Consider the following 16,689-nt stretch of genomic DNA (forward strand, 5'->3'; position numbering starts at 1 on the left):
ATTTATTTGTTTTTATAAAATATCATAAATATAATAAATATAATTTTTAGTTTAAATTAATTATTTGATTTGTATATTTCAAATTATTTATAATATTTAATTTCGTAAGGTTTTCCAACTTTTTGTTGGTCCAAAGTTGGAAAAGCTTGCGAAGTTTTTATAATCCAGATTCTCATCTATATACAACAAAAAGAAAAGCAAGATAAAATATTTTGATTTGATTTCATTTTTCCATGACAGATAACATTTTTTTAACTCTCTCCTCAAAAAGGGTTTTTTTGATTAGGGATCAGGGATAGCTGGTGTGGACCACTGGTAGCTGGATCTTTTTCAGAGCCACTAGCCACATGAGTTTTTTTTCCAAAACAATACAAATTCTTTCTCCTCAGCGCTGAATTAGCTTGGACCCTCGTATTTACCTCGCTTACTTTCCTGGGTTCGAATCCCAACGTAGCCCATGGTCGATCCCCTTGTCCGCGACACCCAGCGGGTGGTTAGTTGGACGTTACGCTCTCTTGTATGACAAGAATTACTTTGCTTTACTTTAATCCTTGGTTCACCTAATATAAAAAAAAATTAAATTCATTAAAAAAATCAAAGGAAACGAAAAAGTAACAAAATCTTAATGTTTGCTAAGTGAATTTTGGGTTTTTGAGTATGTTTCACCATAATCACAGGAAAGTTTTTCAATTTTTAATTAAGATAAGGACTTCAATCCATAGTGAAAACGTGCTTTGCAATTGAAGCCACGTGTGCGGCATTTCAAGCGTATCTAAGATTTTGTTGACACGATTTTTGTTCCATTTAAAGGAGTTCGGTTACGTCACCTCTAATCGAAAATGAGGCACCGAATTTGCACAAATTCACTCTCACAATCATTAGGTTTTTCTAGAGGTCCACTTAGTAGCGAACCGTTTGAGAACAAGGATCAAAATTTACTTCGATAATGGATTAATTTACAACAGCTACAATAATCCGTATCGTAGAACGTATCGCCGTGTTGAAGGAACGAGAAGTCCTTGGACTTTGACAGTGCGTTCGACTTTCACCGTTTTGAATTCCTGGATCTTTAGGGTGGGTCTCGCCGTCGCTTACGTTTCTTCTTGGTGTTTCAGGTGAGGAGCGGAGGAGTGGAGTTGACGGTTGTCGAGCTGGAAGCGATGGCCGTCCGACAGGAGGAGGAGATGGCTAGTCAACGACAGCTGCTGGTGGCCAAGGAGCAGAGGCTCCGGTACCTCAAAGAGCACGAGGTGAGGCACGCGCAAGTCGCTCAGGAGACGGAAAGACTCCGGAGGCTCAGGGATCGCGTCGACGCCCAGGAGCTCAAACTCAGCAAACTACGAGCCCTCCGAGGTCAGGTCGACCACGGCAAAGCGACCAACCAAACCCTCAGTAAGTTTTTAAATAATAATACCTTGTAAATTTACTGGCAATACGTTAACTTCATAATCCATTAAAATAACATGATAATTGAAAATGATGGGAGAAGCCATCCTATGGTGACACGCCCTCACAGTGCACACACATACACAAATTCCTAGACGTGTAGGATTTCCAGGTAGTGTGGAATGTTGTTGGACGAAGAGGTTTGGGTGTACAGAAAGGATATTGTGTAATTTATGATACTGTGTTCTTACAAGGACGAATGGAATATGGAGGTCAGTGGAGCATTATGGATTTTTCTTAGGATTTTGGGTTGAAGATGCTGGAGATGGATTTGAATGTTTGGCAAAGCCCCAAACTTCCACTCCGTTGGTCGATATCGCAAGAATGAGAGTTTTTTAAATCAGTTTGTTGTTAAGGTTGCGGTGAGAGTCTCAGTAAGAAATAGTAACGTCGGTTCATGTCTTGTCGTTTCAGGCGAGTGTGTCGTCCATGTCTTTTAACGATGTCCCAGGTATCATACTATATCAGCAGTCGGTACTGTATTCAGTAGTAATGGAGCGCAATGTGACTTTCTCAATGCGAAATCAACATGAGCACATGAGCTTTCGTTCACTTAAATTCTCCAATTCGGTACCTACTTTGTGATAGGGTAAGGTGACTTTGAAGAAAGTAGCTTACAACTGCTGGTTTAGAGTGAAAAGAGAGGATAGTCGTGCCGTCAGCAAGCATGGAGATGATTGAGTTTTGGGGAGTGCGAATATCAGCACTTTATATTGTAAAGAGGAACATGCAAAGGATATTTCCTTGGGGACCTCTAGATTTTACCGGAACATAAGAGGAAGGGGATGTTCCTTGCCAGACAGGGCAATATCGGTTTGTCAACTAGGCTCGGAGGATAAAGTAAAAGGTACGAGGAAGGATCTTATTCAGTTTCCACAGTAAACCCAGTGTCATACCTAGCCATCGAATAAGTCAGATCGCATTTTGTATTTAGTGTTCATATTATCCTTAAAATATATACAAGAAACTCTGGGAACTTTCGTCGCAATTGGTGCCTATGCAGGAAATTTAGAAGGGAATGGTCACAACAGTATTGTCCATGAGGTTTTCAGGAATAAGTGGTGAATGCATTATTGCTTATGCTTAATACTCAACACTGAATGGGTAATCGGTCGTTAAATTTGACAGGAATTAAGCTAAACTTACGATAAAATAGTTCCTAGGGTAAACTAACCTTATACAAGACTACTGCGGTCACTTTGGCCATCCGCCGTGGAATTGTGGGATTCAACCAAGCCATCCAACATCCAGCATTTCCAAACCATCCAACAAAAAGTCAGACGAATCGTCAAAAAAGTTCCTTACTACCTCAACATTACATTTCTCAACGAAATATCCGTCCCTGCTTCCAAATTTTTTACAACAAACTCTCGATCCTTATTTCTCGAGCTGTATCTGCACATACCCATTCGGAGAACCTGCCACGTCGCCTTAATTGACGATGACCTCGACACCATGTCCTTTCCTCACACTGAGTGGCAGCATTGGCATGTGTCCTCCTGGTGCAGCGCTGGCATTAGTGTTAGTGCTGTATTGTGATATCATTTGTTTAAATATGTATAGGCTACTTGTAAAAAAATTAATTAAATAATTTTACAAAGGTTTTTAGGGTGTAAATAAAATCTAAAAATCTAATAGGAAAACTGTAACCTCAGATAATTTTCCATTATTGGCAGTATCTTTTTTCGCTTAGGTTCTGATTAATTGGAAAATATAAATATCGAGATGGACAAGAAAATCAATTTCGGTCCAATTAAGCTCGTCAAGTGAATGGGGGAGAAAGGACCAAAACCTGTAAAAGAGGATATTCTTTGGTAAGCAGGGCAATTAATCCCTTTTGATCTTTTTCATTAGCTTTTCATTAAAAGTTCAGTATTTCAATAACGGCTTAATCAGGGGACACAAGGCTTGGAATTTTTGAAATTGCTCTAACCTGTATCAACAGGTAATCGTCTTGATCTGACCTAAGTAAGAACAAAGTCCCGAGGGGGGTTCGGCAGCCAAGTCTAATCTTTCCAAAATGACCCGAGTAAACTCTTTTAAAAAAAAGCACCCATTCTCCTGGGGCAGATCAAAGAATGCCGGACCGCTAAAACATCCTAAATACACTCGAGATTGCCAGTTTTCTCATTTAAATTTATAATGATGTTAATATTTGTTATTCGTTGGCTTTATTAGATGTTCTCCTTTGTAATTGCAAGGCCGCGTTTCATAGGGAAGCTGCAAAGTTATAAAATCGTTAACCGACCTGAATTCGTCTAGTTCACTCGAATGGTTATCAATCACTAATTACATACTAGAGATAGATGTTATTGTTCCATTAAGTTAATTAATTCCAAACGGCATCATCAGAGTAATACCAATAGGTATTTTCTTACTCGTGTTTTCAATTCTTTGTATATTTCCTTTCTCATTGTTATATATTACGTATTTGATGGTAGTTGTAATGTACTATAATTTTTTTTTTTAAATCCACCCGGTAGATGAGAAATATTAGATATTTCAGTACAGGCTGGTTTTGAACGAGTGCTAGAAACGACGGTCGTATCAATATTGACAACGGTTAACTTCACTCGATGGTTTCCACCCTTTCTGAATGATCACGACCACCTTTCGAATAACGACCTTTATGCAAATACCCGGCGGAAAATCGGCTTACAATTAAAGTAGGAATCGATGAAAATCGATATTCAAAATGGATTCATTGAAGTGAACTGAATTTGTAATTGAAATGCAGTGTAATCTAAAGAATCGGCTTTGTCTGGTGGGAAGAACTCAAACCAACGCGTGTTCTGTTTCAATTTTGGCTTCAAAACGTTTAATAATTTGCCGCTTAACTCATTAAAGTTTAGTGTTGACTGTGAGCAAAACGAACTTTAGCTATTTTGTTAAATAGTTAGCAGGAAATCCCGTGTTATTTAATCATGAGTTTTGATTGGCGTCAAATAAATCAGTGTAGCCAATACAAGAAACAACACTCATGTTAAATTCATGGAATTTCCTGCATTGCTCTGAAGCAAGACTATAAACTATTAGAAAAATTGTATCTTTTGCAATTATAATAATCGAAAGAAAATGCAGGGAACCATTTTGAACATAGAAAATTCCAAGATGGAAAGTTTAGATTGGCGCTAAAAAAATCAGTGTTGCCAATACGAGAAACAACACTGCGCTCACGTTAAATTCATGGAATTTCCTGCATTGCTCTGAAGCAAGAAAGGGCAAGAAAGGGGGTAAGCTATAAACTGTATTAGAAAAATTGTATCTTTCGCAATTATAATAATCGAAATAAGGTGCAGGGAACCATTTTGAACATAGAAAATTCCAATATGGAACGTTTAGATTGGCGCTCAAAAAATCAGTGTTGCCAATACAAGAAACAATACTGCTCACTGACTAAATTCAGGGTATTTCCTGCTAACCTTTCTTGGCATTGCTTTGAAGCAACAAAGGGCAAGAAAAGGGTTAAATTATAAACTGGATATGAAAAATTGTATGTTCGGCAAATATAACAATCGAAAGAAGATGCAGGGAGCCATGTCGAAGATAGAAAATTCCAAGATGGAACGTTTAGATTGGCGCTAAAAAAATCATTGTTGCCAATACAGAAAACAACGCTGCGCTCTCACTAAATTCAGGGGATTTCCTGCTAACCTTTCTTGTCATTGCTCTGAAGCAACAAAGGGCAAGAAAGGGTTAAATTATAAACTGTATATGAAAAATTGTATGTTCGGCAAATATAACAATCGATAGATGCTGTAATGGTGACGAGAAGAGCCATGTTGATAAATGAATTCAAGATGTAGATTTTAAATCGGCGACAAAAAATCAATGTTGCCAATACACAGAATGAAACATTGAAGAAAAAACACTGCACCTGCTCTGAACTCATGGGATTAGCTAAGCTTTTGCAAATTTGCTAAATTTGAAGTTGCCCGGAGGCAACGTTGGAAAATAAATGGTTAAATAGTTTTCGTAGAATAATACCATGTATCAGTGAAGTTTTATTAGATAAACTGTTTAGTGGAAAAGCAAAACCGTACCATGGGGAGGGGGGGTTCATGAAATGTTCATTCTTCATGGGGTAACCCTATCAAAATGCAAATTGAAAATAATTTTGTAAACTAGAGTAATCTCTTATAACGGAATGTATACGGCCTCGAAAGTAATGACTGAAATTACTTCCTAAAAACAAAACGCTGTTTCCCTTGGTCAATTGAAAATAAACACAGTACAAAGATATTTTTTATTTCTTATCTATTATCTACTTTCTCTGCTATTATCCATTCAAATACAAAAAAAACAGCTTGCTACTTTGCTTTTTAAAAGCTATATGTATTTTTATCGTTATATTAATTACAAGGTACATGTTTTTTATAAACCGAATTAAACGAGATAAGAAAATCATGAGGTTGGAAAGAACATTTACCAAAACACAGGAAAATCCTTTAGTGATACAATAAAATTTAAGTAACATTTTATAAGAGGTAGTTAACTTTAGCTCTTAATAACGAGTATTAACTCTAGTCTCACGGGGTGTCTTAAAGTCTCGCAGGCATCGAGGAAATAAGCGATCGGACTTCATTTTGTGAGAGTGAATCATATTCTTCAAGCTGAACTTCTTGACGTTGTACAACCCGACTCTTTATCCCCTATAACATTCATTTCAGTAGAACGTGCTGCCCAATTCATACGAATCCCAACACCCTCCATAAAATTGATGACATCTCGGCTACATGCGGTCCAGCATTATGATGCGTTAACACGAAGTTGTCCTCAATAAACGGAGCGAATGGGATCACAGCTTCCTCAATGTACCTTAATGCAGCGCAAGATTCACTTTGTATGATATTCAGTTTGGTTCGGGTATGGAGGTTGATAACACCCAATACCATAACTGACGCTTTGATTCTTGTGACTGTCGCATGTCACAAGAATCAAAGCGTTCTCCTCACACGCTCCTGGTCATCTGATTGCCACAAACCAAACCAACACTCTATGAAGAAATCATGTCTCATTGATGAAGTGCCCAAGTTACATGCTGATTTGCGAATGCCTTTTTACTCGATGCCTCTCCAGTAGAACCTGATGCAGGACGTCTAAGGAGTTGTCAACCTTAGTAAGAATTCGTTAAATTACTGTAGCGTACGGAAGAGATTGCTCTTAAATGCGTTCATACTTTAAGAATTCATCATGTACCGTAAGAGCTGATATGCGGGTCATCTTTTGAAATCATGACTTTCAACGGTCCGTGACACTTCGCCCGTTTTCCAGCTGCCTTCAGCTCTCGTTCTCGTGACTCGTGCAAATTAAAATTCACTCATTTCCCGGTGCATTTCCAAAAATAATCAACTGCGATTTAGCATGTCACTGGTTTTATGAAATGGACGAGTAAGCACGTTAGTAATCAACTTTTTGTTTCTAAATGAACTAGTCAAATCGATATTGAAAAAATTCGACAAGGCAAAAAATAAACCGAGTAACTTTCTAAACTGCTTTTCTTGTTTCCACCTGGGAGGCATTAAGACATCCTGCATGCCGCGCATTTGTCATTGTTAAGAAATTACTCTTTCGCCCGCTCATTTCGGCCCGGTCATAAAACCTTTTTCTGCTTTTTTAATTAAAGCTGAAAAGGGCAGAAAAAACGTTAACATGGTTCGTTAATCTCAGGTTTAAAAGAATTGAAGAGGGGCATCTAGAAAATCAAATCTACCTGAAATGGAATCGTAGAAACACACCATTGAATATGCTGAAGTGAAGATATGTTTTTTGATCGACCTGCAGATGTAGGGTTCCAATCTTAGTAGAGGTCATTAGACAGGTGAATAAAAGAAGACTAATTGATGGGTTCACCGAGCTTTCGGCACCTTATATTGCTATCATCAGGGCCTATTTTATTACAAATTAAAATAAATACACAGCAACATACATTTAAAAATTAATGTAATAAAATGCTATACTTCCCCAAGAATGAAGAAAAACGATTAACATGGAAAACAATTGTAAAAGCGTTTTGGGTTTAAGGTTATGGAGCATATGGCCAGCATACTTCATTTTTGACGGTGAAAATGTGGTATGCTCCATAACCTTAAACCCAAAACGCTTTTACAATTGTTTTTCATGTGTGGTGTTTAGTGACCGTTAGCCAATGATTATTTGGAGATCGTGAGGTGCGGTCTGTTGTGACGTAGGTTTTAGAAAACATTTCCTTTATCATGTGTTTCGAGCTTTATTGAGATCATCTTCAGGGCTCAAAGAGTTTGTTTTCCGTGTAGATGAGTCATTGTTGTGCGTCGTTTTGAGAGGCACTCAGCCCTGAAGATGATCTCAGTAAAGATTGAAACGTTGGCATGATAAAGAAAATGTTTTTCTAAAACGTACGTCACACCAGACCGCAACTCACGATCTCCAAATAATCATTGTTTTCCATGTTAATGGGAAAATATGTATAACATTTTATTACATTAATTTTTAATTGTAAGATACTGTGTATTTATTTTAATTTGTAATAAAATACACCCTGATGATGGCACTATAAGGTGCCGAAACCTGTCTAATGAGGGAGAAGATTAGAAGCCTACATGCTGAAGTGTGTTCGACAGCGAAACAGCGAAACTAAGCGTACCAGAATGATCAGAAACGACCGCAGGTTCATCATCCCATAGAACCTTTCATTAACGGCTGTCAAAGTTTGTGAAAACAAAATCGTATTGCGGAAAATTAAAACTCGGTTAACAAACAAGATCTATGAAGGTATTAGGTAAACATTAGGTGTAATTTGAAAGACGAAAGAAGATTTTAACCCCAAGGTTTATTCATAGTTCAGTGTGAAAAGAGCAGAGGAGCAGAAACATTGAGAGTAGGCTCTTGATTTCACTTAACCTTTCCCCGGTCCGACCACCTCCGGGTTGCTATTTTATCGGTGCTGAGTCGTCGGCTGAAAGAAATGTGGATTCGGCAAACCTCACCATCAAAGGAAAAGAACCGCGAATATCACCAAATTCTTTCTTGTTATTTCATTCCACCCCCTCGGATATAAAATGCGAACGGTTTCCCGATGGCCGTTATTTGTCCCGTGTTTGGATATCGGAAAAAGCCCTTTTGGCCGATTTGTAACCGTGTTTTCACAACGGCAAACCTTATAAACACATCAATGATAAATATAAAATACGAGCCAAAAAATATTTATAAAAAATATATAAAAGATTTAATGTACAATGATAAAAACGATAAATTTCTTATTCGGTAAATTTTGTATTTCTAGGTCGGTCTGAGCATGAACTCTAGATCATAAATTGATCGTCTTCGTTGATGTTGGTCGTCATGTTTCGACTTAATTCTTGATTAGTCCTTTGTACAGGGTGGTCCTAAATAGCAGGAAGGCTTTGCGATCTTCAAACAGAATTTTCACTTTGCTACAACTATCGTTCTTTTTTAAGCGAAGCTTATGGTTTCTTGGCTATTTTTAATGTTTGTGCAATTTCACAAATGTAAACTAAATCATGGTTACAAAAAGGATAGATAATTTATTCTTACGTGTTGCGAAATTATAGCTTAGTATACATTCTGGAAAAAATTTTCCTCCTCGAATCAGTAAGTACAAAGACTATTGGTCAGTAAAAAATGGTAAAATAATTTCTGACTGATCAGCTGATTGAAGTATTTGAATAAATAATATGCATAAAACTATGGTAAAGTGTAGTTTTATTGTTTCAAAAGTCTGCTATCATATTTAAAACCTTTTTTATGTCGTTCTTTAAATTTTATATTATTCTCGTCCCTCCTGGAGTATTTATGCTATAATAATTTTTTTTATCACCTGTACTGAGTCAAATTTAACTTTTTAACTTCAACAGCATCTACACCACAATACCGAGACTACTCATTTGTCCTTTTTACATAGCTTCTTACTTGGTTCTTTCTAAAAACAAAAATATATAGCCAAACCGAGACACGTACTATATATACAAATAGAAGTACCTAGAGATTAAAAGCAAACGACCATAAACTATACGGTTTTTAATTAATTTATTTTTAATAACACCTCCATCTTCTGTTGCAGTAACTAAAGTAGTATATAGAACATAGATACAGGTAGCATTTGAGTCACATGACGCGTGGATCTACCCTCTGGTGGCACGCCGTCACAACATACCTAGATTGGGCGATAGGATTTAGATTTGCTTAGATTCTATTGTGTAATTTTGGAAAAGGGAGTTCTCACAACGTGGAATACGGAGGTCAAAATGGAAGGTTTTACTGAAGCTCGAAATTCCTTAGGTACATGTCGAACGAATTAGGTTAAGTTTTTTGTTTTTTTTTCGGTAGGACTGAACATGTCAGCGCAAAAGTAATTCCGCACAGGAAATCTTAACGTCCAACTACCCGTTGGATGTCGTGGATGAACGGGTCATACCATTTTACAATACATTTTTCATACCATTTTCTATTAAAAAAACCATGGCTGCGCCGGGATTCGTCCGTAGGACCGGTAGGGTGGCAAATACGAGCGAGACAACCTAATAATTCGGCCACCGCGGTTCCCGTTAAAAATTGGTCGGTACATTTTCGCTTATGTCTGCCCGATTCGTTTTAGCTTAATGGTTTACTTACCTTTGATATAAATAATTAATAATTATCACACATTTGAAAATCAACGAATAGAAATTGTCTCAAAAAATTAAAACAAAGCACAGTAATGAAAAATTGAAGGGGCGTCGGTGGCCGCAACGGTTTAGGCTTTTTCACGGCGCTCATTAATATAAGGTAAAGGTCCCGGGTTCGAATCCAGCGGCCCTGCATTCGACATACTACAAATGGGCTTTTTTTCAAAAACACCGGCACCCCGAGGATTGGTATAGCTGTTGCGAACCCTCGTAAAAAAATTCTTTGGTTTTTTTCACGAAGAAAGAGGAAAAGTAGTGATGTTATTTTTCCTAATGAAAAGATACTTTTAGACAAATTTTAATTTTTTAGTATTTTAATTCATGTTCAAAAAGCATTGAATTAGAATACTATACATAGTTTCATATGTTATAAGAGTGTTGATTAGATCTCTTTCATTCGTTTCTTGGTTACTTTTGAATTTTATGAATGAAGACTAAATCGAGTTTTGAGTGTGGGTGGCTTGATGATTTTGTTCATCTGTGAAATACAAACGTCTTTCAATTCAAAAAAGCATAAAATCCAAGATCTTCTGATACCATGATATTTAGGACATGATCGACATATTTTCTGAGCATTGTGCGGCTAGGACTGTAATATGCTTATATTATGATAGCTGGAAAAAGAATTTTGCGGGGAATTTGCGTGTTAAATGTCAATTGTTGAAAAGAAGGAATCATGCTTAAAATTGCAAGCAGATGAAAGAGTTTTAATTAATTGTTTCAATGGTGCGTCATCAATTTGGCCTTGGCGGGGGCTTTTTCTCCTCTTAGCCCTTTTATTAAGTTAGCTACTTCCGAGGGGCTTAAGGAATGCAATTGCCCTCTTCCAACTTGTTATGGTTGAATTTCTCCGATCCTGTCGTCATCTTGCGCAAAACTGCTGAAGTTTGCTTCCGACATAATGAGAGCTATAAACGTTCAGCTTTTTCGCCCTTTCATTGTCGAAATCACTTCCCTGCCTGGGCGAAGAATTCAATATTTCGCTCGAGAAACATTCTTTTAATTAAAAATTAACTTATTTGAAAATTTCGTAAATAGAAAGAAAATTATAATCTTTTATTATTCATAAACACAATTCGGACTTGTTTGAATGTTAACTAAATTAAAGAAACGGAAGAACAAAATATTTGAATATATTGATACATTCTTGCCCAACGCACAGTAGTACTTCACCAAAAAGGGGGAGTGTTCAACTCGTTAATCCACCCCTAAGCCACCCCGCTTCAAAGTTTTCTTTGGAAAACTTTCTTGCATTGTCAACCTGATTACGTCACATTTTCTTTTGTACAATTATTAATTTCTTTCAGTCTTTCTTCTTATTTATTTTCTTATTGAGAGCTCTTTCGGCTCAGATGGGCGATTCTTATTATGCCGTCTTTTATATTCTCCTTAGGGGAAAAAGTCGAGTATAGGGAGTGTCTAATTATAAAAGAAAAAATAAATTAATATATTTATTACAATCTGTAACTTATTTATATATGCAAGAGTTGAGTTTAGAAATGAGATGAATCATGTTCGTGAGGGGAGTTAATAACCATTGTTATTCTCCAAACTATAAGCAAAGACTAAACCTCGTTTAGTAGGTCGCGAGGCCAGTTCAGTCGTTCGATGGGATTATAAGAGTGGTTTCTATTGGATAAAGATTGGGGTGAAGAAAGTTTATTATGGAAAGTTGAAAATATTTTGGGGTTTATTTTTTCTCGAATCAAATTTTGAGGTTATTTTGAAGGGGGGGGGGGGGTTGGACACCTGGTAACGAGCATTGTCTATGATTCTGAGGCCTTCTTATCGGAAGGGCTGAATTCTTTGGAAGTTGAAAGTTTGAGCCCTCAGTTCTAGTCCGTACGTACAGATCAGTGTTAGTATGTTTTTGTCGAAACGTTAGATTTGCGTAACAGTAGTCTGTAGAGTAATCCAAAACGTTGATTTAGTGATTGTCTTTTTAGTTGTATGCGTTGGTTATAAGTTATTCTTGAGACTAGACCGGACGCAGTCTGTTTTCGGGATGGGAGTATTATTAAGGAATATTGTATGAGAGGTTTTCTTCGAACAAAATTATAAATTTGTGTTAATTGAGCTTTACACGCCAGTGTTTGCTCTATTGGGTTATTTGCAGGACATGTGCCTGCAGCCTCTCCGAAGCAATTGTGGGCTCGGGTAGGGAAGTACGTAGGGTATGAGGGTAAGAAAGTAGGGATATGTGCGGTGTAGAGGGGGTAAAGGATCGGTCCAAGTACGTAGCCCTGAAATACTCCCCTCCCAGAGGACTATAGTCGTAGTAGGCTCGGCTGACCGTGAAGAATCATTCGGTTAGGTAGAAACGAGGGATTAGGAAGAAGGTAAAACAAAATTAGAAATAGCTATAAATACCTCGTGGAATTCAATAATATAATGATCAGTCAAAATTATATTGTAATTTTTTAACAATCTGTCATAAGTCATTATCGTAATTCGTTTAGATTTAATCAGTAAATGACTCATGACTGGCAAATGTTTACTACTTGCATTCATACTCATGAGCTTATAAATCTTAACGTTATTTCTCTCCTTTACTGTTTAAGTTTTCATAAAGAATTAATTCTATAAGTTGTCCGCCGTGTCTTGAAGTGACAAAGCGGACATAAACTTGACAGTGAAGTTGTACCGGGTTAATTTAATATCCTCTCGCAACATACATTCAACATTTTATTTTAATATAAATTCAACCTTTGCAAACTGATGTAATTAGTATATTATACGTATCATACGGCGGACATAATATTTTGGATTTATTAATGAAATTAGGAAAGGGTTATTTCAATATTTGATGAAAGGGTGTATTGTAGGGTTGGATAATCCCGACGAAAGGGATTAAGGGTGAAGTTTTAAAATATTCACGATTTCAGTTATTTAATTGTGCAGGTCGTTGAGACTTTTTTTTTACCGTCGGCTTCCATTCTCAGTCGGCCCTTAATTGCTTCAAAATTAAAAAATATCCACCTAATTTTTCCAAGGCGGTGTTAAATTACAAAGGAAAAAGTCCAACCCCCACAGAACAGAAAACCGGCCCGAAAAGACGCCCGAGAAATAATCTCGAACCCCTCGGCAAATAAAAAATCCACAGGACCAAAAGGGACAACGTGGGCAAAAGAGATCCCCGGCCCGTGCATTCTTCAAAACGGTATAAAAACTGCACGAACACTGAAAACACAGCTTTCAAGTCACCCTGTACGCTCACCAGGGCAAACCAGCCGTTTTATACCTCTTGGTCTTGATTTTTCTTGCTCCAACTCAAGGTGAAAACGTTAAAATTAAATATATCTAACCCTTTATTCAATGTCGGGTGAAAAGGAACGGAAATAATGTTTTGAGGGCGAAAAGGAAATAACAGCACTGGTTGTTTTCGAAATTGTATTATTCCTCTGAATCGACCTAAAAACGTATATTATACTGTGTGAAATATTTATGTAACTTCGAAATTAGCCCATTTCTTTTATTTTATTAGACAAAGCAGTTTTTTTTAAATATTAATTTTGGTGCACATTTTCTATGAAGATTTCTATCATTTTATTTGTGCAGAGTTATAAGCCCATCACGCCATTTTCCTTACAGCACTTTCTATCACATTGTATGGTATATGCTATTATATGTATATCATATATATGTAATTTGTTGGTCTTTCACCCGGAAGGCTTGTTGTTCTCCGATGTGCTGACCCTACGGTACCTCAGGCGAGTTCACCTACCCCATCATGCTACTGGGTAGCCTGTATCAACGATAAGTGAGAGGCTAAAGAAATCCTCATTTCCAAACCAACTGGGTTTGGCTCCAACTGGAACTTTCGACATCTAGGTCATTTTAGACTCCGACGCATGCAGATTATATTCTAATCTAAAGCCAACTAACTTCTATAATACAGTCACACAAATAAATACATTCACACCTATGAACAGTCTTAAATCCGGCAGCATGTGTACACGCCTGTAAGGAGCCTAGGCATGACAAGCTTCTATTAAGTGGGACACATCAAGCATCCTTTTTGTGTATAAAGGGCACCTGCGCGGGTTTTGGCTCAGGAGCATGGTCCCTTGGGTCAACCGCGTTTGACCTATTCTTAATCGCGAAAGGATTATTACGCTGGGAGGAGGCATTCACATGTCGTGTTCTTGACACGCAAGAGCCTCTCGGACGACTCTGCTCATTTGTTTTTAATTATTTTGTTCAAAGGTTGCTGGTTTTGTGGCGCACTTGAATTATTGTAAAAATTTTGTATGCTGAAGAAGAAGCAAGGCTGCTTGAGGATATATTCAATTTAAAAAGAAGACAACTTGTAACTGCGAACATAAAAAGTAACCTACAAGAAATATATTATTATTATTATTAATATATTATTAATAATAATAGAATAGACCAGCGGTTCCTAGAAGTTTTTCAGTAACCATGGCTACAGCATTATTGATCTCACAGGAGAATATCGGCGAGGAAAATTATCCAGGTTCGCTTATTTATAAACAATTTTGAAAGGATTATAAGTATTATTGTTAATCTTTTGTCCGGAACAATTAAAAAAGTGTAAACTGTGGTGAAAAACTCTACTTCTCACATTAACATTTTCAAAATGTAAACTTTCAAAGGCGGGGAATGAAGCCAACCCTATAATAAAGACGTCGCCCCTGTTAAAAAAAAGTTGGCAGCTTTTTCTTGGATGCCCTTAAAGAAAAAAAGATCCTAACTTTTGAACAGTTGGAATAAAAAAACATCTTCCGACCTACTTGCTCGCTCTCAGTTCGGTGAAGATCTGAAGTTTATAAATAGGCTACATTTTGGACCGATGAGATTATCAGCCTATTATTAACTAATCCAGGTTTGGCTTTCAAAACTAGAGGTCTTCTGTGACAAGTAAGAACGTCACAATTTTAAACTAACTGTGAAAATATTGTAGTACCGGTCATACAATTCCTCCTCCCCACTTCCTCTATCTGTTAGCACTGTAACGGTCAGTCTCGATTAGTGTTATTTCATTTCCGACCTACATTCACAACACAAAGTTTATTTTACTTCAACTGTTGTTTATGTTACGCTGAAATACACCTGACCACATCCAACTGCCATGGCCACTGCGAAAGACTAATGCTTCACTAGATGGGCTTTATTTTTATTTCGAGGTGATAACTTTCAAATGAAAATTATAATTACAATGGATCAAAACATTCAGAAGATTTCAACGTGTTGAGTTCATGACTAGAGTTTTCTTCTTCCACACCCTCATATTAAAGTAGGTGATTGCCAGCATACCTCATACAGGTTCCATCTCACCAGTCCTCTTTCAGATTCGCTCTTCCTGCATTCTATGTTCTGTCCCAAAGCCAGTGGTACTTTGCAAAAATGTATTTCTCATTTACTGTCTGTTCATAATCATGACATTTATTATTTTCTCCGTATCAGTTACGTTTGTCTGACCCAAAATACTTATATTTATATGCACTTTAGTTCTTTGGCATATTTTCTATGATATCCAGGAACATACGATACGCATGGGCCTAAGAGACGACATGAACGGGAGTTCAGACGAAATTTCCAATTCCAAATAAATGTAACTACTAAAAAAGAATGGGGAAATGGGAAAAGCACTTCCATGGAGAACGGCGCCCTATGCTACAAGATTGGATCTAGAACTCAAGAAGGTACGGGGGCAGGAATATTCGGGCCCAGATCCCATGGAAAAAACAACAGTTCTTGCAGTGGAGAGATGCACTTAGCTTAGTGAACAAAGGTTTCAAAAACCACCAATATAGCTATCAACAATCAATATAGCATCAATGAGATATTAGCTCTTAGCAACAATCAATATATCAAATAACAAATACAGCTGTCATGTCACATAGTCAAGCTGCCATAAAAAAATCTATTTAAAACATCATTGGTGATTAAATTGCTACAGCTAAACTAAATAGATTAGGTATGCAAAATAAAGTATGGGAGGGAAAAAAGAGAGCCAAGGCCCTCGTAAGGAAAGGGGCGTACCGCTGATAGGTCCCGAGACCTTCTATGGCATAGGGTTTCAACTATCAATGAGCACCTAAGACAAAAGTACAAAATGAAAGTGGACATAAATAATCCATGACCGTTCTAGCAAATTATGGAAAGAAAAAACGACAGAATGCCTCAATGGAAGCAGGAAAAAATCTTTGATCCTAACAGGATTTTTAGCAGATACAGACTGATGATGGTCAGCTGAATAATATAACACAACACTGCGCTTATCGGTTCGGCAAAGAAGCAGAGACAGCAACACACCTACTAACAAATGTCTGGCAAAATTTGCCCGCAGCAGGATGTGTTTTGGGATGTACAACCATAGAAGAAATTCAACCAATGAAACCGGGTCTACTAATCATGTGCCTTGATGAGTGTGGACTACCAGTGTTGCTATAAGTACAGAACTGGATACAATAGCTTTCAAAGGGGCGTCGGCGGCCGCAACGGTTTAGGCGTTGACACGGCGCTCATCACTGTGAGGTAAAGATCCCGGGTTCGAATCCAGCGGCCCTGCATTCGAACCCGACATAGAAATGTGCTTTTTTCGAAAACACCGGCA

The 16,689-nt window shown here is 37.4% G+C and overlaps 1 protein-coding gene across 6 annotated transcripts in view; it reads left to right on the forward strand.

Moving 5' to 3' along the window:
* Positions 1–16,689, forward strand: part of LOC106662758 (apoptosis-stimulating of p53 protein 1) — a 478,897-nt gene that overhangs the window by 388,592 nt on the left and 73,616 nt on the right. For all 6 annotated transcript variants that reach the window (XM_014387028.2, XM_014387030.2, XM_014387033.2 and 3 more), the window contains one exon: positions 1,116–1,392. In XM_014387028.2, coding sequence (XP_014242514.1) covers positions 1,116–1,392 — 277 coding nt within the window. The remainder of the gene's footprint in view (positions 1–1,115; positions 1,393–16,689) is intronic.

The sequence above is a fragment of the Cimex lectularius genome, unplaced genomic scaffold, assembly GCF_000648675.2.
Source record: "Cimex lectularius strain Harlan isolate CLEC.00 unplaced genomic scaffold, Clec_2.1 scaffold45, whole genome shotgun sequence".
NCBI classification, from domain to species: Eukaryota; Metazoa; Arthropoda; class Insecta; order Hemiptera; family Cimicidae; genus Cimex; species Cimex lectularius.